Source organism: Amphibalanus amphitrite, unplaced genomic scaffold (assembly GCF_019059575.1).
Source record: "Amphibalanus amphitrite isolate SeventyFive unplaced genomic scaffold, NRLGWU_Aamphi_draft 000107F_arrow, whole genome shotgun sequence".
Lineage (NCBI taxonomy): Eukaryota > Metazoa > Arthropoda > Thecostraca > Balanomorpha > Balanidae > Amphibalanus > Amphibalanus amphitrite.
In genome coordinates, this window is record NW_024881602.1 from 449,592 (window position 1) to 475,680 (window position 26,089).

Here is a 26,089-nt window from a genome sequence, read left to right on the forward strand (position 1 = left end):
ACCGCGAAGGGTCGCTATCATTTATGGGTTTCCCCATTGGAAAAATGGCGAAAAATGTTACGCTGGAAAACATGAAATAAGATACTTAACTATAATAACATATACGCAAATAACTTAATCACTGGAACAAGAGCATTTGGACAGCACGTTCATGTTTGTGAAAGCCATAGATAACATGAACTACCTACATGAACTAACAAGCTAATCACGTAATGCACCAAAGGCGAAAATAAGGCAAAAACCCATTTTTGGAGGTTAGCCCGTATTGCATTCGATGCCCGCGCTAGATTCGGCACCCCTGCAGTCTACCATGACTATTAGTATCACCCGCCACACATCGCAAGCTTCAGCAACCGCTCATTTTTCATTTTTTCTTCTCCCATTCATTTCCCTTCTTGAGCCATTTGCGACCATGTCGAGCGCGAATGGGAAATATGGGCTGTGACACGTGTTTAACCACCATGCAGTGCACAGTCAAGCGATTCGCTACCAGAAGGCTGCAATTAATTTGAAAATGATTGCCGATTCATAATAAAAAGGTGCATCATCTAACGTGCATCGCTAAGGCACCGACAACCGGAAAAGAATTGAGATTGCTATGCAATGTATTTTATATATATATATATATATATATATATATATATATATATATATATATATATATATATAAATTTAGTCCGAACCTTTTGATAGGAAGGATTCACAGGGACAGAGCAACCGCTAAGCGAAGCTTGTTGCGGTGACCCGGCCCTCTACCCTTCGATCGCGCAATTCTAGTTCTTTGGCAGAGTCCAAAGTTTAACCCTCGCCGGCACAGGGGGGGGGGGGTTGATGCAACCCCCCCCCCTACGGTTTTTCGCGAATAACTCGCGTAAAAAGCGGCCGATCGCGACGAAACTTTCAGCATCCTCGCATTGATCAGTTTTACAACTACCCTGAACATTTCATGACCCTGACCTAAATGACCTTTGACCTGTGACCTACTTTCCGAGACCATGTTTGGCCAGAATCGCGATTCGGCGTATGTCGGCTCGCATTAGCCGCGCGTTTGCAAGCTTTTCGTGGTTACAAACGTTCAAACATGTGATTTGATGTTGCTCCCATGCATTAGGGTAGATGTCAAGGTCACCTGAAGGTCAGGTCAAGTCATTGACCTTTGGTGACCTCGGTTCACTATCACTTTTTCGAGTTTTACATGTTTCTATGCTAGTTTTTGGAGCTGATTTCGAATTTAGCAACCATTTGAACATTTACAAAGTAGTTTTGGTGTCTTCGTAACATGTTACGAAGCTGTCAGAGGCGGTTGACACGTATTACGAATACCCGTCACGACCCCTACCGGTTGACCTGACCTGACCTGACCCGACCTGGTCTAAATGCTCAACCCGGCAGGCGGTGGGCCTCCCGGCCACCTTCCGCGCGGTGGGGGGGGGGGGCATTTTTTGCCCCCCCCCCCCGTATCTCCGAAACTACTGGACGGATCCGGAAAATTCAAACGGCATTCGATAGCCCTGTCAAATTTGTCGAACGAAACCAAATTTTATTGACCTCGGGGTCACCGATGACGTCACAGGTCAGGTCAAAGATAAAATGTTTTACCGTTCACGGGTCTTCTAGGGAAAGCGCTATAACACCGAGTAAAACGCATTTTGTCGAAAATCAGCGATAGGGCATCAGTTGTCTAGTACATATTTTGCTATTAGAGGTCACTGGTCATACCAGGTCAGGTCACAGGTCAGGTCACCAAGGGTCACCCACCACATGAACCCAACTTTACTAAGGTTGCGCGATGCATGATTTATGGCCAATTTTTCATTTCCAACTCAATGGTGTTGGTTATAAGACCATCAGGTACGGTTTAGGTCACTTTCTGGTGGAGTTCAGGTCAAGGTCAGGTCAAAAAAGGTCAAATTTCAAAGTTGATAGTTTTGCATAAAATGGGCATTGATTCGATGCAGCTCGTCACGGGGAGTCTAATGGTGGCCTTTGTTTTGCGCTACGAGGTGTAGAATGGCCAAAAATTTAGTTTGAAAATTTGACGTCATCAATTTTAAACAGTTTTTTCGCTATAACTTGGCCAAAATAGAGGTATCGATCTCAAATTTAGTATGTAGATAGAAGGCGGTAGGGACTATCACATACCTATATTCCGTTTTTTTTTCGAAATTCAAAAAACTTTTTGGATTTTTTGGCTATTATATTCAAAAAATATTTTTTTTATTTTTGGGGGTCAAAATCCAAAAAATTTACAAATCCGAGATAGCAGTTTTGTAGCCCTTTTGATTCTACACCTTTTATTTCGAAACATTTTTTCTGTATCTCTAAAGCTGTAGGCCTGACAGCTCTTCCCGCGAAACTTTTTTTTTTTTGGTCGAAAATGGCAGAAATGACGTCACTCTGACGTCATTAGCGGCCAACCTATCATAGCCTTTGGGAAAAAAATTGTCACCATGTGCGCTAGCTACTCCTGGGAGGGTACTGAAAGTTTGGTGACGATCGGCGCAGCGGTTCTGGAGATATATTGAAAAAAAACCTAAGGGGGGGGGGGCAAAAAATGCCCCCCCCCCCCCACCACCTGGAAGGTTAAAGACATCATCTCTGATCAGAACTAACACGATATTCGTGATCAGCACCCCGGAAAACCCCATGGCAGCCACACTTTACGACTTTCTAACAGGTCCCGATTTTCCCGATTTTCGGGTCATTGACCTGACCTGGAAAGTTGGGGTTGCACCGTGCACGTGCAACCCCAACCTCATATAAAAATCCACCCCTGGGCCGGAGCACACGTCCCATAGCCACCCAGTCATCCATTTGGACAAAATTTTTAATAAAAAGTGATCTTTCAAGTGAAAGAAAAGCTTCTGATCGTCCTAGATTTATGGGTTGTGACTTGTGATTGTGGTAGGCAGACAACTGAAGCAGTGACAACTGAACCAGGGACAACTGAACCAGTGACAACTGAACCAGTGACAACTGAACCAGCGACAACTGAACCAGCGACAACTGAACCAGGGACAACTGAACCAGTGACAACTGAACCAGCGACAACTGAACCAGTGACAACTGAACCAGTGACAACTGAACCAGGGACAACTGAACCAGTGACAACTGAACCAGCGGACAACTGAACCAGCGGACAACTGAACCAGTAGACAACTGAACCAGTGACAACTGAACCAGTGACAACTGAACCAGTGACAACTGAACTAGTGACGACTGAACCAGTGACGACTGAACCAGTGACAACTGAACCAGTGACAACTGAACCGGCGGACAACTGAACCAGTGGACAACTGAACCAGTGGACAACTGAACCAGTGGACAGCTGAACCAGTGGACAACTGAACCAGAAACAACTAATGTCGTACTGCGCTATATAGGTATAAGGTAGCGCGTGGCTGAACGGACGGACTGTGCCAATCTGCCGGTCTGCCAATTGATCTGTGTCCGATCTATTAGAGTGTCCGTCCGAGAGCCGTACGACAGCTGACAGGGCTGACAGAGCCTGGTGGTCGTGAACTGGTGTGGTAACCGTGACGCCCTCCTGGGACGCCCGAATAGTTAGCAACGTATAAATAATATTCGCTTTGATGACCTAACTCGGGACAGACAGGGCACGCAACGTGGGCTTGGCAGAGTTCAGCCCGCCTGGGCCCAGAGGCCAATCTCCGGTATACAGGGTTGGGCAGATAAATTGGGACAAAATTTAACTTCCTCTAAAACGACTATTTTTTTAGTGATAAAGATAATTTTTGAACATAAATATAGGCTTATAAATACGTTTCCATGTTATGCAGGTTGCGTTGTAATTTTGAGTCGGCTGGTCACAGAACGTGGGCTTAAGCAAGCCACTATCAACTTAGTCCGCGCGCACATGCATGCCAATTCTCTAATTATGCTCCATCAAATGCTGAAAGTAGTGTGTAGCGAACAGACGTAAACGCTGGAGGAAGAGATGATATTGACTCATCCTTACATACCTATTGCATTGACACCGGCCGCTCCCCAGGTTTTCCAGGGGAGCTAAAAGGCAAAATTCAGTTAAATCAGAGGATCATCGCGAAAACAGTGGCGCGAGCTTACAACGAAGGTAGCCGCGCCATGAGAAAGCGATATACCAGCACCTCAAACATGTACTCTTATGCATTGATGCATATCAACCTGTCAACATAGATGTTTAAGCAGCTGTGACGTTAAAAAGATTGTTTCGTCTTGAAGGGCTTGGAGAAGCGAGCAAGCACGTGCAGGTCTTTTTCGACGATGGTATCCCCATAACCGAACATATGAACAACCGCAAACACCACGTAACATCGCAACCAGCCCAGAAGACGTGATCTTAGTTCCAAAAAGCATGCAGCAGACATCGGTGATGGCATTCCACTCGGTGAATTCTGACGGTCACGTGGGGCCCCCTTATTTTACGGAATCGGGAGGGGGCTCGCCATCACAGGGTACCTAACCGTTATTCCGGCAGTTCGAATTAACAAGATGGAAGAAGGCAACATCCTGCATGGAGTGATGCTCTTCGAGGAGTCACCTCCCCGGCATACAGTAAATTAAATACAAAATCTCCTGAAACGGAGGATCCCGCAAACTGTACCCAAGGGAATATGCCCCCTTCCTCATTAAACCTCAGCCCACACAAGTTCTGGTTGCTGGGGCGTTTTTGCGGGTGAGTCTAACGAACGTCCCCATGTGACTGTGGTCAGCCTCAGCAGTGCCAGTTGGCTACAATTACGAGCCATTGCAGACGGGAGATATCGCCGCGCGTGCGGCCAGTCCAGGCACCGGTAAGGGCTGATGCAGGTGGACCACGGTGACCATATTTGGTGATAAATGTGTAAAATTGGTGTGACAGTATGTGATCCAAATTTGAAATGCCTATGTTTACAAATTTCTAAGCTACGGCGTTCTAAATGCAAATATGTATTTTGTCCCAATTTATCTGCCCAACCCTGTATAAATGGATTCACTTTTCGGGCTTACATCGGGCTTGCGCCAAGCGTCGCACAACTAGGGCTTAATTACGACTGTCCTGAGCTCGCCGAGCGCGCATACCTCCGGCAGAGCATTGGCTTTAGCCGGCGTTTTTGAGTCATACGCCGACCGCACAAACGCTGGTCGGCTTTAGCCCAAGCGCTAGCCGACTTTAGCCCGACAGTCAGCGGCGCCGCCACGCTTTTATGAGCACTACGTACACCCGCATGCAGGTTAGTGGTAGGCTCAGGCACGACACCCAGGGTGGGATGGAAATTTTCTCAAGTTCCAAGGTGCCTATTTATAACATCACCAAAACCTGAAAACTCTCCGGATTCGTCCCACTGATTGTCGAGAAGTCAACATTTTCATTAAAAATAATACAAAATGAGTAAAACGAATGATCTAATAAACACCCAGCTGACCAAGGGAAAGACGGCTGTCCCTGCCGTCCCTCCCTTGGCTTCGAACCGATTGCAGTCTGCAGAATGATGTATGTAGTTACAGTTGCACTTACACTATGTCGGCTCAGCTCAGCTCAGACCGTGTCGGCTCAGCTCAGCGGAGAGATGCCCGTGGACTGGAGCGGGACGTGTCGGCTCGGCGAGCTGCCCTGGCCGTGTCGGCTCGGCGGGCTGCCCGGACAGTGTCGGCTCGGCGGGCTGCCCAGACAGTGTCGGCTCGGCGGGCTGCCCGGACAGTGTCGGCTCGGCGGGCTGCCCGGACCGTGTCGGCTCGGCGGGCTGCCCGGACAGTGTCGGCTCGGCGGGCTGCCCGGACAGTGTCGGCTCGGCGGGCTGCCCAGAGCGTGTCGGCTCGGCGGGCTGCCCAGACAGTGTCGGCTCGGCGTGCTGCCTAGAGCGTGTCGGCTCGGCAGAGGATTGTGTCGGACCAGCAGAATTCGTCGGCTCGACTGCATCAGAGTGTCTGAGGGACAGGATCGATGGGATCCGGAGGAGAGCGGGAACCGGTTAAAGGAGCAATGGGATTCGCGTTAAAATGCGAACAAAATGATACATATGTACAAGTATATATTTTACATGATCAAGAAGTGCATACGGTAGAGTGAGATGAGAAGAATTGTGTTGAGCGCGGATCACATTTAGGTGGGGAACAAATTTAGTTAAGCCAACTATCTCATTTACCTAACTCATAGGAGTCCAGGCATTACCCCCCCCCCCCCCGACTTGACCGTGTCTCAAACGGTCAAATGACCACCGTCCACCACCAGTGACTCGGAGTAGAAAAAAGTATCACACGCGATAAATTCACGTTCTTCTTATGGAGACTAGAGTGTTTCAATAAACACGAAATTTTCCGGATTACAATGCGCAGCCCCACAATCGATCTCAATGCACTAAAAAGTAACCAGGCCATAATTTTAGACCTCTAAGTGCATATCTTCAGGTCGCGCAGGGTGACGAAAGTTTCAGAACGTTTACTATGGAAAGCCAATGGGAGGAAGGTCGGAAATATTGCATAAAATCATACATGAGTGATACGGAGTCTCGCAGACTACAGATCACGGCAGAGGCGGATCCAGCTCAGAGTTTTTTTTTGGGGGGGGGGGCAAACCATAACAATTTATCGATTCTTTCCATGCATCGTCCATAGGCGTAATGTTAAAATTATGCCGTTTGGGGGGGGGGGCAAATGCCCATTTTGCCCCCCCCCCCTGGATCCGCCACTGGATCGCGGTGCAGTTTTGGCTCTCCGTTTCCTGGAGCAGCAGAAGGCTAGGTGCAGAAGCAAAAAGTACCGGAAAATTCTTATTCATCCTGCATAGCTACGATAAAACTGGCAAAAACGGCCAAAAACGGTAGAAAAAACGTGGTTAGTCAGGGTGAATAAGATTTTCCCGGTACCTACTTTTTTCTTCTACACCTAGCCTAGCCTAGCCTAGCCTTTGGATTGGAGAAGGACCGTACGTACCTCTGAGCCCGGTAAGCAGTCCTTACTCCTTACCTTTTCTTAGCTGCCAGTCTGAGAAAGTGGTCCATTGGACCCTGCAGCTTCCGTTTCTTCATTCTACTTACAGCAGTCAACGGACGCGTCGAAATAAACAACTTCTAGCACTCCACTCTTCTACTCTGCAGATCTGAGATCACTACCACCTTGCTGACCTTGCTACCACCCAAGCCCTATATCATTATGAGCAACCAATCACTCACAAAAGGCCTCTACACCAAGGCCCTAAAACTCTACACCACGCTCGGCGCTTGCTCGGCGCGGTGCATTCCCATGGTTGAGCCGCCTTGGTTCAAGATTCTTAACCCGCGCCCCGTTGGGCTCTGCCGAGCAACGCGCCCCGTTGGGGGGGGGGGCATTTTGCCCCCCCCCTAAGATCTCGAGAACCACGCAACCTAGCGACAAGCGGCAAACGGTGTTGGATAGCCCTATCAGGGAACTACCTTGTGACCCAATTTTATTGACCTAGGTCAAACCGATGACGTCACAGGTCAGGTCAAAGGTCCAATTTTCACCGTTTATAGGCATTTCAAGAAATGCGTTGTAAAATCGAGTAAAATGCATTTCATTGAAAGTCATCGATGGGGAAATGTTCTTCAAACACATATTTTGCTATTTGAGGTCACTGATACCAGGTCAGGTCACAGAGGTCAGGTCACGGGGGGGTCACAATATGAAAGTGTCGTGTGATGCATGTTTTATGGTCCATTTTACATGACGAATGCGATTATGTGGGTCAGGCAGCCTTTGGGGCCAGCTTAGGTCACGTTTTGGTCAAGGTCAGGTCAAGGTCAGGTCAAGGTCAGGTCAAATTAGGTCAAATTTTAAAGTTAATATTTTTGCATAAAATGGGTATCGAATCGATGCAGCTCGTCACGGGGAGTTCAATGGTGGTCTTTTTTTTGCCGTACGTGGTCTAGAATCGCTAAAAATTGAGTTCAAAAATTTGACGTCATCATTTTTGAACAGTTTTTTCGCTATAACTTGGCCAAAAAACGAGATATCGATCTGAAATTTGGTATGTATATAGAAGAGCGCAGGGACTATCACATATATTCCGTTTTTTAAATTCGGAAAACTTTTGGATTTTTTTTTTAGTTTTTCTAAAAAAATCAATTTTTTGAATTTTTTGGGGTCAAAAACCCAAAATTTTGAAAATCCGAGATAGCAGTTTTGTAGCGCCGCTTTTTATCTACTACACCATATAAAGAACTTTGAAATTGCTTGATAACTGTAGATTTGGTGAGCGTTTCAAGATTGCATGCTTTTTGGTCATTTTTGCTCGAACATGACCTCAGTTTGACCTCAATAACTCATGACCTAAGGTGACCTAAGACTTGAAATTTGGTGTGAAGGTGTCCCGTTTTCTTGCTATTCAGGAAAAACCACAGGGGGCGGGGGCAAAATGCCCCCCCCCCCCAACGGGGCGAGGGGATACCTTGGTTGAGCCTTGAGCCCAGGTTGAGCCAAGCCGCCAAGCTTCCTAGTTGTTATGGCAACAAGAGCGTACCTTATTTTTTAGCAGTTCAAAATGACAAATGTAATTTTGGTATGTCAAAACTGGTCAAAACAAACTGAAGTTTGGTGATTTTTTTAATTAAAAAACTTTTCAAAAAAAACGTAATTAAAAACTTTTTTAAAATAGATTAACTTTTTCACATTTTGAGCAGTACGTACTGTACGTAGTGGATTTCCAAGTCAAAAATTGCACTACGTACAGTGTACGTACTGTACGTAGTGGTGGCGGCGCCCCCGACTAAAAATATCTGGCAAGCCGCACTTCAGCCTGCTTGGGCCCGGAGTAAAATTGCTGGCTGGGCTACTGGTTCCGTTGTCACTGGTTCAGTTGTCATACTGGTTCAGTTGTCACTGGTTCAGTTGTCACCGGTTCAATTGTCTACTGGTTCAGTTGTCCACTGGTTCAGTTGTCACTGGTTCAGTTGTCACTGGTTCAGTTGTCACTGGTTCAGTTGTCCCTGGTTCAGTTGTCACTGGTTCAGTTGACACTGGTTCAGTTGTCACTGGTTCAGTTGCCCCTGGTTCAGTTGTCACTGGTTCAGTTGTCACTGGTTCAGTTGTCCCTGGTTCAGCTGTAACTGGCTCAGTTGTCACTGGTTCAGTTGTCCTGGTTCAGTTGTCAGTTGTCACTGGTTCAGTTGTCATGGAACCGTGAGTTGTATCGGAATGTCGCAGCTGTTTAGCATGTGCAAGACTATTGCAGCTGTTTAGTGTCGCACAGTTATTCTGGCGCATGTGTTACGTTCATGGCGACAACAGTCGGGTTTTGTTTGTGTTGTGTGGTGGGTTTGTCAAATTTCGACGTCTTTTTCATTTTTATGCAAAGGTGAAATTGATTAACAAACTCATTAATTGGCTACGCTTTGTATGAGACCATTAGGCTGGTTGTGTGAAGAGACCAATGCCAATGCTGATTGCTGGTCAGGATGATTTGAAAATCTGTGAAATGTGAATGACCGGCAATTTCGTGATTTACTTTGCATTTCAATTTTGGGCCGTTTAATGAAAATGTTGCAAATGAAGTCTTGTTAAATGACCATTTTTTCCTTCCAGGTGGTTGGTTATCAGAAAACTGGTGCCCTGATTTGGCACTACGGACAGATGACTGAGAGACAGTTTCAGAATCAGGTATCATTTTTATTTCTGCTGTTTCTTGGAGGATGCCAGCATCACACTGTTGCAAAATGTGAGATCTACTTCAACATTGCTTACGAAAAATGGTGGACCTCAGTCTCACTCACCTTAACAATCTTGAAATTGGTTTGGTTTGAGTCAATTGCAGGTGGTTCGTATCTAAAAGGTCGCCCCACCATGCAATGAAGGATGAATTCTTATGAGCAAGAGTCATCAGTTTCAGATCACTCATCAAACAGTGATGAGTGCATCTTTGTGGAGACTTCTTTTCCAACAAACTCAGCTGACAAGAGTTCAACTGAGCTAAACCACAGCTCTAACGAGTCCCCCGGCAGGCTGGACCGGGCAGAGGGCGACCACAGCCCCGACACTGGTGAGGAGCCGCGGCGGCCGCTCGACTCAGAGTGCTGCGGCAGCGGCTGTTCACCATGCGTGTTCGACCTGTACGACCGAGACCTGGCTGCGTGGCGGCGGCGGCGGCTACGGCAGCCCGAACTCGCCACCATCAGTGCCAGCCCGCTCCGACCAGACCGCTTCACGGCCCTGACGCTGACGTCCATCACGGCTCTGTCAGACTCGGCCAGTCTGTACCGTTTCTCGCTGCCAGCAGGGACGTCCCTCTGTCTTCCGCCGGGCGGCCACCTTCGTCTTCGTGCCGACGACGCCGGGCGCAGCGTCACGCGCGCCTACACACCCGTCTCTCCGCCTGACGCTCAGGGCTACTTCGAGGTGTACATCCGGCTGTACCCGTCCGGCGCCATGTCGAGCTGCGTGCGCCGCTGGCGAGTGGGCCAGCCGGCGCTGTGGAGCGGGCCGTTTGGGGAGTACCGTCCGCGGCCGACCGACCGGCGGCTGGTGTTTCTCGCCGCCGGCACCGGTGTGGCGCCGTTCGTCAACCTGGTCCGGGCGGCGGTGGAGGACGAGGACTCGGAGACGCGGCTGACGCTGCTGCTGGCCGTGCGGCGTCTCCAGGACGTGTTCCCGCGGGACCAGCTGGCGCAGTGGGCCAGCTACTGGAACTTCACCTACCAGCTGTTTGTCAGCGGAGCGAGGGAGGGTACGGACGGCGCCGCTCCCCGCTACAGAGAGCCCGTGCGGTGGCGCCGCCTACAGGAGCGGGACGTGCGAGAGGTGGCGCTCCAGTCGGCCGCAGGGTCAACGCGCTATCTGGTGTGCGGTACACGATCATTCGAGAAGGATGTGCTCAATTATTTGCAACGTGCGGGGGTATGTGATGATGATGTGTTCCGATTTTGAATCTACCAGGGGTTTGTGAGAATTCGTTGTCCGTTACACCCTGTGAGTTGAGGGCACTGTCTGTATTGAACGTTAGGAAAGTGTGAGGTGTGAAATGTGATAATTTGTGGATTTTAGTGGCACCCGTTCCGTCGTTTCCATCCTCAAGATATTCAAATCCTTCTCCTCCACGCCGCAACCCCTTCTCCGGGCTGGACAGGCAACTTTATTCCATGCGGGCGCTCCCATTGGAGCGCACCGCAGCTTCTAAGGGAGCTGCGGTTGGCGCCACAAGATTTCATTATCCCGTAGTCGGGTGCAGTGAGTGCTTTGGGGTTGGTCGGCCTCTCCTATCGGATGCCCGGCGACTCACTAGGGTGCCTGCTCAGACCAAGCAATGCCACTCCCTAATTCCAAGCATCCTCCCGGCTCTGCATTGGCCTCATTGGCCCGAAAGAGACTAGCTCAACAAAACAAAACAAAGTTGTACCGGCGGTGCCGATCGTTTGGGTACGTTCCTGATGTGTTTTTTTTTTTCGATGTCGTACTTCCAAAGAATAACCGCCGCGCATCTGTTTCATTTGACTTATTGACTGTCTTAATGTTGCAACTAATAACTCGGTAACTACGCTAACCGTAAATTATTTGCTTTAGCAAGCCAAATGCGGTGTTGCCAACTGTATTGGTTTCTATGGAACTCAATTTGTCATATGATGCTTGTTCTTACATGTGCCGTACCAACCATGTAATTGCTCACTTTGTTATGTATCATTATCCCTACCTCATGACTCAAATACGTGAGAAGTGCAATACAAACAATACGATCTTAACAAAGGCTTTTGAGGAAACTTTTTTTTTTGCCTTAACGCTCGCCGGCACAGGCCATTTTGAGTCCTTCGACGGCACAAGCTCCGGCGACAACGGGTTGGTACGACCCCCCTCGCGTTTGGGCCCTGATGGAGCTAGAGCTTCGCGGAAAAACCGCCACGAGAGGAAGCCAATGATACCCAATTTTAAGGTCCTAGGTCATCGGTTGACCTTCCAGGTCGGGTCAATGACCCAAAAATCGGGAATCGAACCTGTTAGAAAGTCGTAAAGTGTGGCTGCTAAGTGGTTTTCCGGGGTGCTGATCACGAATATCGTGTTAGTTTTGATCACAGATGATGTCGAATTAAGCGTTTAGACCAGGTCGGGTCAGGTCAAGTCAACCGGTAGGGGTCGTGACGGGTATTCGTAGTACCTTTCATCCGCCTCTGACAGCTTCGTAACATGTTACGAAGGCACCAAAACTACTTCGTAAATATTCAAATGGTTGCTAAATTCGAATTCAGCTCCAAAAACTAGCTTAGCAACATGTAAAACTCGAAAAAGTGAACCGAGGTCACCAAAGGTCAATGACCTGACCTGACCTTCAGGTGACCTTGACATCCACCCTAATGCATGGGAGCAACATCAAATCACATGTTTGAACGTTTGAAACCACGATAAGCTTGCAAACGCGCGGCTAATGCGAGCTGACATGCCGAATCGCGATTCTGGCCAAACATGGTCTCGGAAAAGAGGTCACAGGTCAAAGCCCAAAGGTCATTTGGGTCAGGATCATGAAATTTTCAGGGTAGGTGTAAAATTGATCAATGCGAGGGTACTGAAAGTTTTGTCGCGATCGGCCGCTTTTTACGCGAGTTATTCGCGAAAAACCTTAGGGGGATGCATCAACCTCTCTCCCCCCCCCCCCCCCCCCTGTGCCGGCGAGGGTTAACCCAACCCTGATGGGGTCTGCCGAGCAACGCGGTCTGATGCCCCCTCCCTAAGATCTCGAGAACCACGCAACATAGCGACAAGCGGCAAACGGTGTTGGATAGCCCCAACGGGGAACTACCTTGTGACCCAATTTCATTGACCTCGGTCAAACCGATGACGTCACAGATCAGGTCAAAGGTCGAATTTTCACCGTTTACAGGCATTTCAAGAAATGCGTTGTAAAATCGAGTAAAATGCATTTCATTGAAAATCATCGACGGGGAAATGTTCGTCAAACATATTTTGCTATTTGAGGTCACTGATACCAGGTCAGGTCACAGAGGTCAGGTCACTGAGGGTCACAAATTAAAAATATCATGTGATGCATGTTTTATAGTCCATTTTATACGCCAAATGCGATTATGTGGGACAGGCAGCCCTTGGGGTCCGTTAGGATTATGTTCCGGTTAAGGTCAGGTCAAGGTCAGGTCAAATTAGGTCAAATTTCAAAGTTGATATTTTTGCATAAAATGGGTATCGATTCGATGCAGCTCGTCACGGGGAGTTCAATGGTGATCTCCGTTTTGCGGTACGTGGTCTAGTATTGCTAAAAATTGAGTTCGAAAATTTGACGTCATCAATTTTTAACAACTTTTCGCTATAACTTGGCCAAAAAAGTTATCGATCTAAAATTTGGTATGTATATCGAAGAGCGCAGGGACTATCACATATATTCCGTTTTTTTTTTATTCGAAAAAATTGTTGAGATTTTTTGAGTTTTTCTAAAAAATCATTTTTTTATTTTCGGGGGTTTAAATCCCAAAATTTCGAACATCCGAGATATCACTTTTGTAGCGCCGTCTTTTCTCTACACAACCACATAAAGAACTTTAAAATTGCTTGTTAACTGTAGAATTGATGAGCGTTTCAAGATGTCATGTTTTTTGCTCATTTTTACTCGAACATGACCTCAGTTTGACCTCACTCGTGACCCGAGGTGACCTGTGACTTGAAATTTTGTGTGAAGGTGTCAAATTGATGCCCGGTAAGGTACCCAAAATTTGGCGGCGCTACGCGCCACCGTTTTCTCGCTATTTAAGAAAAACCACAGGGGGCCAAAATGCCCCCCCCCCCCCCATCAGGGCGCGGGTTAACCGCCGCCGCCCCAATAGGTTTTTTTCACGATAGCTCCGAACACGCCGGCGATAGAGAGCTGAAACGTGGCCTACCTGACCTTTGATCCAGGCTGCATCTTGTGGCGCCAACCGCATTTTGAGGTCAGGTCAGGTAACTGAACTATGACGTCATATGTGAACATATGCACGGACCTCAGATGTCGCAACTTCGCAACGCCCTCAGAACCAGGAGAACTTTCACAGGGAGATGAAACCTACAGGATGTAGTGTCCTTCGGAGGTCTCGCAACTCGTATACCTCGGATTTCTCCTAAAGGTCACATGAGGTCAGGTCATGTGACCTCACCATTATAAATAAACGAGGAAAATGAGAACTGCTATTTTGGCGCCAGGCACTATCTCAAACCATTTCAAGCACATCGGAATCGTAATTTCACTTGCTCCTTACAAGGTTCGATGCTTCACCTTTGCATTGTTGACCTTGCGACGCGTGACGTCATTTGTGACGTCACTTGGGTCTTAACTCTTAAGAGTTTTTTCGTCAACAACTCCCGATCAAACTGAGTTAGCGAGTCGGCGCCGTCGATGGACTTAGAAAGGCCTACCGAATCGAATGATATGCAACATGACCTCCTTCTACAAGCTTCGTGACCTGGGGCACTGACCTGACCTTGACCCGAGGTCAACACCTCCAGTTGACCTCATCCGAACAAAAATATGGCATTCAACGCGGCTCAGCGAGGCAAACGCGATGAAGCTAAAATCGCGGCTTTGCAATAGTTTTTTTTTGCGAAGTTTTTTTATGAAAAACTGATCCCGTGCTTTGGGTCACGTGACCTGACCTCAGAGGTTACCTACCGGTTGACCTGAGACCCTAAAAACGGGTACCGGCTAAACGACCCTAAACGGGTACAACATTGGCCACTTGCATTTTCGAAAACAAAAATGTGGGCAGTGTTGCAGCACACACGAAGTTTTGTGTGCACACACAGTTTTGTGTGCTATATCTTGTTTTATCTGTGCCCTGTGGTTAGGTATGTCACGCTGATGAAGATTTAATAATCGAAACGCGTCCATGGGCCATGCACTATTTGTTCCATGTTTTTCTACACACGAAGTTGTCATTTTCAAAAAGCCAGTGGTCGCCTCTATCTAGGCCCTGTTGCTAAGCATTGTACATAAACAGATGACTGAATTACGAGGGCAGCGCTTTTCGAGGAGCGCTGCGGCCTAAAGGTTTGCACTTTGAATTGTAAAAATAACGCCCGCCCGCCGCAAAACGCAAACAGCGCAAAACGCACGCCCGAAACGCCAACGCAAACGTCACAAAAAGAACAATAAACAAACGTACGCCTGCCGCAAACCGCAAAAAAACGCAAAAACGCCGCAAAAAAAAATAAAACCGCCCGCATCGCACGCCCGCCAACCACCAACCGAAAACGGCTAAAAATCGCCCGCCCGCCGCCAAAAGCAAACACCGCAAAAAAAAAGAAACGAAAAAGCGGCCGCCAACCGCAAATCAAATTAACACCGCAAAAAAAACACACACACACAAACCACCCACCCGTGAACAAATGACCTAAGTGTTTTGGTCCTTATTTTGGACGTTCTTTCGCTTGCCGCTTGCCGCGTGTCGCTACGTGGCCCAGGAGCCGAGTTAGAAGGGGGGGGGAGTGTTCAAACACCCCCCGGCCCGGCGCGGAATCTCAGAGCACCGGCCCGGCGCGGGTTAACAGGGCAGGCTTGGCTTAAAGGAACTATCCCACCTTCTAAAATGTTGTTAAAACCAGTTAAATTGTGCCCGACTTTATAGATTGGATGACCAGGAACACGGTTCTGGCATTTATTTTTCATTAAACATCTTAGGCTTCCCATATCCCAAACACAAACTTTCAAATATGTGACGTCTCAGCCCAAAATTACCTCCTTCCCCAGGCCACATTACTGTCATAAAGCTGATTCTTTTTACTCTGTAGGCACCACAACAAAGTTCAGACCAAGTTTTAAGCGATTTTTCAACGAACAAACCCATTTAAATCAGAATGACTAAACGAGGTGACGTCACACTAACGGTCGCTCCATGTTGAAGATAGGGCCTTGCGCAAGGCCCATTTTCAAATGAAGGGAACGAATTTCTTCAACACCAAGAGGCCGCGGGGGTTGCAACCTAGATAGATAGTGGTTTCTGAACCTCGCCGCAAACTTGGCTATCTCAACTCAAACCCCATGTTAAAGGTGGGATAGTCCCTTTAAAGGGACCCTCCCACCTTAAAAAAAGTTTATGAATTGGCATGACAGTGATGTCGCTCGGTTCAGAAAGAGCGAAAACGAATATCTACCAAATTTCACCGAAAAATATTCACCGGTTTTCAAGATATTAGACTTTTACTTTTGTTTACTTTTTGGGATCTCCGCTGTTCCTAGCGACTTTATTTAAAAGTGCGGCATTTGTTGCGCGCAACGCAGCATATACCACCGCGTGCTACAAAACGTTTTAGTCAAACATTTAACGGACGTTCGAAAGCCTGATGACGTCATCAGATTCCCGTAATGGTTAAGAGATAGGGACCACGCTGGTCCCACCCTGCAAGTAAAGGGAAGAAATTTATTGAACACCATAAAGCTGTGGGGGTTGCGACCAGGATGAATGGTGGTTTCTGAGCCTGGTCGCAAACTTGGCTATCTCAACTCAAAACTAATGTTAAGGTGGGAGGGTCCCTTTAACTGAATTATTCATGCTTGCCTTTGGGGCCCTCTGCTGGTCTGTGGGGTCTAACGCTGGCTCCTGCCGGTCTTTTAGGACCCAACACTGACCTCAGATGCCCCAATGCTGGCCTGTAAGGCCCATATTAGCCTCTGAGGGCCCCGCACTGGATTCTGAAGACCCGATGCCGGCCTCTAAGGGCCCGCATCGACCTCTGAGGGTCCATCTTGGCTTTTTAGAGCACTCTGCTGGTCTCTGGGGTCCAACGCTTGCCCATGCCGGTCTTTTAGGACCCCACACTGACCTCTGAGGCCCCATGCTGGCCTGTAAGGGCTAATATTAGCCTCTGAGGGTCCCGCACTGGATTCGGAAGATCCGATGCCAGCCCTTTTATGGCCTGCATTGGCCTCTGGGGGGCCATCTTGAGCTCTGAGGGCCCTCTGCTGGCCTCTTGGGTCCAACGCCAGCCCATGCCGGTCTTTTAGGGCCCCGCACTGACCCCTGGGTGTTCCATGCTTGCCTGTAAGGACCCACATTAGCCTCGGAGAGCCCAAGATGGTCTCAAACTGCCATTGGGCTCTTTACTGGTTTCTGAGGCCGTTAACACGCGCACCAACGGGGCGGCGGATATCCGCCCCCCTGAGGTTTTTCGCAAACAGCGGGAAAACCGCGGCGCGTAGCGCCGCGAAATTTTGAACGACTATTCTCTCATCAATTTTACACATGGTGTGCAAGTTCGAACCTCCTAACTTTTAAGGTCAGGTCACCAGGTCACTTTGAATGACCCAACCTCAAGTCACTTTTTCGCAACTTTGTCACCGTGCCAGAGCTACAGTAGATGTCGGAGGCCTTTGAAAGTCGCAGGATGTTATTAGGTCATTAGTAGCTACAATTTGTATATCTCGGAATTTTGATATCGTGACCTAAGGTCAGGTCAATTTCTCGACCTCCCCATTATAAGTCAATGGGGGAAAAATCAACTCCCTGTTTTTACCACTAAAACGGGTCGCAATGGCCCCATATACCATACATGACTTCATATACGATCAACCTTCACTACCTTGAGGTCTGTTTTGCTGTTGGGCAGCTGTAAGGTCATGTGACGTCATCAAAGGTCATCAAAGGTTTTTTGCCAATAACTCCGTACAGGAACAAGATACAGCCGCGCGGATGGTCTCATTGTGTTCAGCTCGTCAAGACGCATCGAATGATATACATGATGACCTCGAGGTCACGTGACCTGAGGTCAACCTTTGACCTTGACCTTTCGAGATCAACATATATATCATTCGATGCGGATTGACGAGAGGATCACGATGATGCCCTTAGTTTGTTCCTATCTTGGCTAATTCGAAAGTTATTCGAGAAAAACTCTCTCCATATCTACCGCCGCCATTTTGACTTTGTTTACCCCTGTGACGTCATCCTTGACCTGACCTGAAAATGACCTAAGTAAAAATTGTTGACCTTGTCCGTGCGTATCCGATGCCGTTTTTTGCTTGTCGCTATCTTGCTTCGTTCTCAAGATCTCAGGGGGGAGGCGGTCATCCCCCCCTCCCCCCCGTCGGTACTATGCCCTTACCCCTCCCTCCCTATGCCCGGTACATCCCCCCCCCCTCCCCCCTGTACTATGCCCGGCGCGCAGTTCACTGCGCGCCGCGCCCGCGGTCGGCTGCGGCGCCGGGAGCTCCGCTCGCTCCCCTTCCCTTACCACTACGCGCCTCTCCTGGACTGGACTGAGTGATTGAGCGTGAATGTGATTGCGAGTCGTGAACGAGTGACGCTTGCGAATCTGATATCAGTGTGATCACGATCGTGATCTTGCAAGATGCACCGTGACCTTGCAAGGTGTTTAGTGTTCCTAGCACTAACCTTTCTCCTGGTGACCGCCGCGACACCCGCCGGGAACGACGGAAGCCACGCACCTCCGTCGCCTGATGAGAGCCGCCGCTTCGCTGGCCGTCGATGCTGTCGACACGCCGATCGGTCCGACCACACCCCTGCTCCGGCGGCCCCGAGGGGCCATGGAAGACCTGACCCTGACCCTGCGCGGCCGCCGACCGCGCGCCCTACACATCGCGGCAGGCGCGGTGCCAGCGCCCGGCGCCGGGGGTGCAGGGGAGGACAGGCGTGGCGACGCTCCTCAGCCGACGGCCGCAAACGGACTTTGATGATTGGGATGATCAACATCCAGTCCCTTTTACCGAAGATCGCATCACTCCAACATGACCAGCTGAATCGCTTCGACCATGACTTCTTTTTACTCACCGAGACCTGGCTTAGATCCGCCACTGCAACCCGACTCGTCACCTTCCCGGGATACACGCTGCACCGCGCCGACCGGCCCGGGGACACCGGCGGTGGAGTGGCCACTGGCCATCCTGGCCCGCGACAGCTACCAGGCCGCTGTCATCCCCCAGCCGCCAGCTGACTGCGCCAGCTGTCTGCTGGAGTCCCTGTGGCTGCGAGTGAAGCCGTCGGCCGGCCCGCCCTTCACGCTCGCCGCCGTCTACCGGCCGCCGCGGAGAACGGCCGCGGCACTCCAGGCGGACATCGGCGAGCTGGAGCTGCAGTACCAGCGTGTAGTGCTCCAACACTCCGGGCCGATTCTTATCATGGGTGACCTAAACTGCAACCTGTTAGACACAGGTATAAACCCTGGCCGGGACCGACTCCGTGAAATGTTGCAGTCTTTTGATTTATATCAGCATGTGATGCAGCCCACCTTTTACACCGGTTCACTTTTAGATGTAGTTATTTGCAACTCTGAACACATCATCCGTCGTCTAGCCGTGTCAAAATGCTCTTTTAGCCCTCATTATGTCGTTCGCTTGCTTTTATCTTTACCGAAACGTGTTAAAAAACCATCCCGTCTGCGTTTTAGGCCGCTCAAACGTATCCAGCGAGATGCATTGCTTAGCGATTTGTACAGTGTGGACTGGTCGTGCGTTTTTAGCAGCTATCCGGTTTCTTTTATGTGGTCCTTCTTTACTGATCGTTTGCTATCCGTTTTAGATAGACATGCCCCGACTAAAATCGCTACCATCCGGAACCCCGAAGCGCCGGCTGTCACCGCGGCGACTCTCGATCTTATGTCCCAGCGGAGGGGTGTACTGCGCCGCGAGGGGAGATCGCCGACCTTTCGCGAACTTGATAGGAGGGTCAGGTCGGCGATCCGGCAAGATTGTAGAGCGGACATTGAAGCTAGGCTCCGTGAGCATGGCAGCAGCTCACTGTACCGTGTGATCCGCCCTATAATCGCCGGAAAGCGTAGCAGTGCCCCTAGTCTTCCTGCCGCTACTCCCGACGAGGTTAATGCGTACTTTGTTGGTGTCGGTGCTCGGATTGCTGATGAGCTGGCCAGCCTGGGGCCCCCGCCCGCTGTCCCGTGTCGCCTGCCGCGTGTGGGCGCCTGCGGCTTCCGCGTGCGCGGCACCACGCTGGCCGGCCTGCGGGAGGTAATGTTCTCCATGAAGCGTTCCGGTGTTTGTGGGCCTGACGGAATTTGTATCCGTATCCTAATCCTATGTTTTGACGCCATCGGCCCTGTCCTTCTCCACATCATTAACTCGTGCCTTACCAGATGTGAAATCCCTGATTCATGGAAACACTCCCTGGTGCATCCTATTTTCAAGTCCGGCGACCCTTCCTTGCCCTCCAATTACCGTCCTATATCCATAGTTCCCGTCATAGCCAAGATTGTCGAACGTGTGGTGCAGCGACAGCTGTATGCCTATATGTCCGACAATCATCTCCTATCCTCATCCCAACACGGTTTCCGTCCCCACCATTCAACCGAGACCGCTCTGCTCTCTGTTACTAACAGTATTTTCTCCAACATGGACCGTAGCCACCTTTCCCTCCTGTGCCTCTTGGATCTGAGCAAATGTTTTGACGCTATTCCACACTCTCTGCTCCTTAGCAAACTTCAGCAATATAACATTGACACATCCTGGTTTTCTTCGTATCTCCATGGTCATTCCCAGTCAGTCTCCATCTGCTCTCCTTCCGGCGCCAGAGTGGTCTCAAATCCCCTTCCTATCACCACGGGAGTGTTCCAGGGATCCGTCCTTGGTCCTCTCCTATTCACCGTCTTCTCCAACGACCTCAGCCTGCACGCACCGGACGCCCATGTGACTCAGTACGCTGACGACACCCAAATCCTGTTGTCCGATGTCAAAGCCAATCTTCCTGACCTCATCCAACGCATGGAATCCACCCTTTCCACCTTGTCTGCTTGGTTCCATGCCCATGGCTTAAAACTCAACGCGTCCAAAACTGAAATCCTTCTCCTCGGCACCCGTCAGAACACCCGTAACCTCCCCCCTGTCAGCGTACGGGTCGGTGGTGGGACTGTTCGGGAGAGCCGGACAGTCAAAAACCTTGGCGTGCTGTTTGACCGTCATTTGAGTTGGGACGCACACGTCAGTGACGTGGTTCGCCACTGTACCGGCCTCCTGATCGGTCTCCGCCACCTGAGGCATTTCCTCCCGCAGCACGTACTGAAAACTATTGTTGAGGGGTTGGTCATCTCGCGCGTGAGATACTGCATATCTGTTTACGGAAACTGTTCTGCCGATAACTGTGCCAGACTTCTCAAAATTATTAACTTCGCTACAAGAGTTATTACCGGCCTCAAAAAGTACGACCACGTATCTCGCGCGCGGGATGACCTGCGCCTCAAATCGGCCAGTGACATGTACCGGGTCGCAGCGGTGACTGTCGCGCGCGGTGCGATTGTGCGCGGTGAACCGACCGTCCTCGCCTCACTGTTCGCCACGAACGCGGGGTCGCGGGCCAGTGGTGACCGCACCACCCGGAATGACCGTCGCCTACGGCCACCGGTTTCGCGCACTGCGGCTGGGCAGCGGGCCTTTTCACACCAAGCGACCGCGCTTTTAAACCAGCTGCCCGCTGCCCTTTTAGATCTCGACCCGGATAGTTTTAAGAAAGCAGTAAAGGCGCACTTCTGATGGGGTTCCGAGAGGCTGTTATTGTCGGTGATCTGATTGCGTATGACGTGTGTATTGAGTGCCTGGTGTGTGCGTGGGTGTGTGATTTCTGACGGTAAATTTTATTCCCATTTTACCCTGATGTATGTTTTCTTTTTAACTCTCTGTGACTAGAGACACAGAATAGCCACGCCCATTTGGAGTTGTCTGCCTTTGTCAATATAATATATACAATATACTAAGTTGGCGCAGACCCACGTCGGTGCGAGTGTTAACCTGGTCTCTGAGGGCCCAAACCGACATTTAAACACACCGACCTCTGATGGCCCAGTTTCTGCCCTTGAGACCCACGACACGACTGGCCCTTATGTGCCTCTGAGGGCCCCGTACTGGCTTCTGAAGGATGGATGACGGTCTCTGAGGACCCATACCAGTCTTTAACCCTCGCCGGACCTATTGGTTTTCTACATACGCGCCGGTTGAGGGGGGGGGGGCGGGTACGACCCCCCTCGCTGTTTAGCCCTTGGTGGAGCTAGCGCGTCGCGGAAAAAACGAGCGTGTGCGCCGTTACGATACGCAGAGATTGGTACGCGATTTTAAGGTCCTAGGTCAACCGGTGACCTCGGAGGTCAGGTCAAGTGCCCCAAGGTACGGTTCAGTTTTTGGCGAATAACTTCGCAACAAACGGTCGCAGAGCCGCGATTTTGGCAGCATCGTGTTCGCCTCGCTCAGGCGCGTTGAATGTTATACTTTTTGTTTGGGTCAGGTCAACTTAGGGTGTTGACCTCAGGTCACGGTCAGGTCAGCGCTCCAGGTCACGAAGCTGGTCGAAAGAGGTCAGGTCGCATATCATTCGATTCGGCAGGTCTTCCTGAGACCTGAGTCCATTGTTGGCTTTCCCGACTCGCTAGCTCAATTTGATCGGGAGTTATTGACGAAAAACTGATATGACCTTGATGACGTCACAAATGACGTCACGCAAGGTCAACATTGCAAAAGTGACGCATCTTACCTTGCAAGGAGTGCATCAAATCACGATTCTGTGTGCTTGAGATAGTTGGAGATCGTTCCCGGCGCCAGAATAGCAGTTTTCATTTTTCCCCATTGGACATTGACTTATAATGGTGATGTCACGAAAATGACCTGACCTCATATGACCTTTAGGAAAAATCAGAGATATACATGTTGTGAGACTCGTAATGGATACCAGATCCCCCAAGTTTCATTTCCCTGTGACATCTCCTCTGGCAGTGAGGGCGTTGCGAAGTTGCGACATCTGAAGACCGTGCAGAGGTTTACTTATGACGTCATAGGTCAGGTCACGGACCTGACCCGAAAATGCAGTTGATATCAAAAGATGCGGTTTGAATCAACGATCAGGTATGCCAAGTTTCAGCTTTCTATCGCCAGCGTGTTCGGAGCTATCGCGAAAAAAAAAACTATGGGGGGTGGCACCCGCCCCCCCCCCCCTCGGCCGGCGAGGGTTAAGAGCCCCACACTGACATCTGAGGCCCACGCTAGCCTCTGAGGGCTCCAAACTGGTTTCCATGGGCCCCAACCAGCCTATGAGGTCACTAAACCGGCCACTGATGGCCCTATTTTGTTCTCTGGGGGCCCAAGACTTACCTTTGGGCGTCATGCATTGGCCTCTGAGGGCCCACACCGGCCTCTGGGGCCCCATAGCGGCCTTTGAGGCCGGTATGATAATAATGCGCCCCTGCAAGCTAGCACCGGGCGGGGGCCCCCGAGGGTCGACAGGGCCCCTTTGCCAAGCTGCCCCCCCCCCCCCCCCCAAACGCCAAGTCTGCGACCGTCCCTATCTGTCAGTCCTTCGTCGAGCTAAACTCGGTCACCGAAACCCTGAGTTACCCGCTCCCCAATATGCAGCGCATATTAGAAGAGTTGGGGGCGAAACAGGGGCTTTGTGAGCTAGATGGACATGACTAAGAGCTCCTGCCTTCTACCAGATACGTTCAATTTTCAACCGAGGGATAAGTCAGTCGATGACAGCAAAACACAGGCAATCGCCCAAATAGCAGAACCGGCCAATAAGACAGAGCTAAGAGCTTTCGTAGGCTTGGTCAGCTTCATACCAGCGCTTCGCACCGGGTTTTGCGGCCCTCTCACAACCCTTACTGAACTTACTGAAGAACGTGCCCTGTGTATTCACCGAGGAGTGTAGGGAGTTTTTAAAGGCGCTGAAACGGTATTTATACGAGAGTCCGGTGCTCCGGTACCCCGACTTATCCATGGTAAATACCCATTTCACGTCTACACCGACGCGAGCTGACGAGCACTGTGAGCGGCGCTGCATCAGGAGTTTGAGGATGGCTCTCATCCTATAGCCTATGCTAGCCGGGTGTTGACGCCGTCCGAGCTGCCGCAGCCTATACTGGTAAAAGAGAGCCTGGTGGTCGTCTTTGCTCTTTGAGAAATTCTTTTACTACCTTGACGGTCGGCATTTCATACTGACCACAGACAACAGCGCTCTCGGATACCTGCTCCAGGCCACAACGGAACCGCAAATGCTTCTCACGACTTGTGAGGAATGCATTGAGGCTGCTCGTGCCCGATTCCGAGTTCGAGGTGCGGCATCGCCCGGGGCGCGAAATACCGCACGTGGATGGACTGAGCCGTTTGTCTTGGACTGGAGGGCACTGAAAGAAAGGCAAAGCCAAAAAGTGACCGTGGTCATCGACCTCGACTCGTGCACTCGGTCGGTTTGTACCGTCATTGAGATGGGAATCAAACCGCTGAGTGCCGAGGAGCTGCGAGAAGAGCAGCTCAATGATGAGCAGTTGGAGCCGATTATACGATTTAATGCATATACTAATGTGTCACATGCATAGGCAGAAGGATGTGGGCACGCGTTTCATGATCGAAGAATATGCCTACTACCGCGTAACTTCTTCGTTTTTTTTTCCAACTAAATATTAATTATTCTCCCCCGTTTTTAAATTGCAGTGGCCGAAATCCAACGAGGAACGCAGATTTGGGGGTAGGTGGGTATTGGCGACCAGACTCAAGCAAAGGTTTGTGGCGACGCCCTGGAAAAGTGTCCCTTAGAAGTTCTGAAACCGTGGTGACGCCGCTGCTCCCTGACATATGCGGCACGGCGGCGGGAAAGCGGCAGTTCACGTACGCACCGTGCCGCAGAGCAGTAGGTACAATCATATAGTACAATGCTCTTCCCGCCGCCTTCACTGATCTGACCGTCACCGAGTTTAAGGCCAGCTAAAACGTCGACTGACGTTTGTTGTGAACGATCTGTGATTGTACGAGTGTAGGGATGTGAATTGCGTCGTGTTTTTAGCATTATTTTATGTGGCCCTTCATTTGGCCATCTGAGGGCCCTTTGACACCAGATGAGGGCCATTTGACGCTAACCGAGGGCCCTTCGAGACCATCTGAGGACCCTGTGACCCCATCTGTGGGCCCTTTGAGGTCTTTTGAGGGCCATTGAAATTTCACCACAATACTCCTGGCTGCGCTATTGGGCATTTATGGACTCGTATGGGCCTGCTGGGGAACGAGATGGGCCCTCCCGGCCCGGTCTTTTCAATCATTATTTCAGTTCATTTTACACGGTCTTCGGCGGTCTAAAGATTAGGGAGGGGCCCCAACTCGAATGGGGGGAGGCCCGTGTCTCTCTCCTTGTGTGCGGCCTTGCTGACACTATAGACCGCTTCCTCTCCCTCCGCCATAAATGCACCGCTGTTAGGCGCCGACAAATACGGACCGGCGCCGCCACCGGCTCCCTGCGGCCTGCCTCGCGTTGACATAGCCCTTCCCGAACACCAGTGCAACCCCCACGCGGCCTATAGGTATCGCCGCGCCCACCTGTCCGCGGCGCGGCCTCTGATGACGTATCGAATCATCGATGGTGCGATACATGTTTTGCACTGTAAAAAATGATAGCACGTTTTGTGTTATATGGCCAAAAACGACTCGGTACAGCCGTATCTCATAACACGCCACCGTGTTTTCTCATACACGGTAAATCCGTGCTACATAACTCGGTATGAGTTTTGACTTTCCAAAAAGTGGTGTTCCGTAACTCGATAAAGACGTGTTACCGAGTTCGATAACTCGCCAACATGTTTCTAGCGTATCGAATAACGTGTAAAATAGCTCGCATTAAAGATGTTAAGTGTTCAATAACACCACTGGTGTTTCTGGGCTCGGATAATTATCGGCTACATAAACTTATTTGTGTTAACATATCCGGAAATTAGATGTTAGTAAACTCGCCATAAACGTGTAACGTGTTTCGTAGCTCGGTTCGTGTTCATATACTTCCCGTCCAGTACCTCCTTTTAGAATGTATATCAACGCAAAATGAGCTGCATTACACGATGCAATGATCATGTTGAATGAATATATAAATATATAATTCATGTGGACTTATTCATTGCGATGAAAGGCGTACCTCCTTTGATGCGAACGGGGTGTAACAGGCCCAGCCGCGTTTAAACAGAGGTAACGTCTTTAACCGCAATAAATCGACACGAAGTATACATTTATACAACTCATTCCACATAATAATTGAGGCGTGTAACACAGTTCGTTTTGCTTTAACACACATCCTCGTTAGTCAAGTTCATTAAGTCTCAGAATACAAATTTACTCATTATATATTTCAGCAGGTTGTTCACAGTAAACATGCGCTCTGAGCCTCATCAGAAGTAACGCCACGGCGGACGAGCAGTGGACAGTGGTCCT

At 49.9% G+C, this 26,089-nt stretch overlaps 1 protein-coding gene across 2 annotated transcripts; it reads left to right on the forward strand.

Moving 5' to 3' along the window:
* The first annotated feature begins 9,223 nt into the window (after nt 1-9,223).
* On the forward strand, nt 9,224-11,519 carry LOC122380812 (NADH-cytochrome b5 reductase-like). 2 transcript variants are annotated; one of them, XM_043364289.1, is made up of 2 exons: nt 9,224-9,292; nt 9,520-11,519. In XM_043364289.1, the coding sequence occupies exon 2, from the start codon at nt 9,790-9,792 to the stop codon at nt 10,855-10,857; it is 1,068 nt and encodes a 355-aa protein (XP_043220224.1). In that variant the 5' UTR covers nt 9,224-9,292; nt 9,520-9,789; the 3' UTR covers nt 10,858-11,519. The 2 variants fall into 2 exon arrangements, with proteins under 2 accessions (XP_043220224.1, XP_043220223.1); XM_043364288.1 differs by lacking the exon at nt 9,224-9,292 and having other exon boundaries at nt 9,531-9,567; nt 9,739-11,519.
* The last annotated feature ends 14,570 nt before the right edge of the window (nt 11,520-26,089 follow it).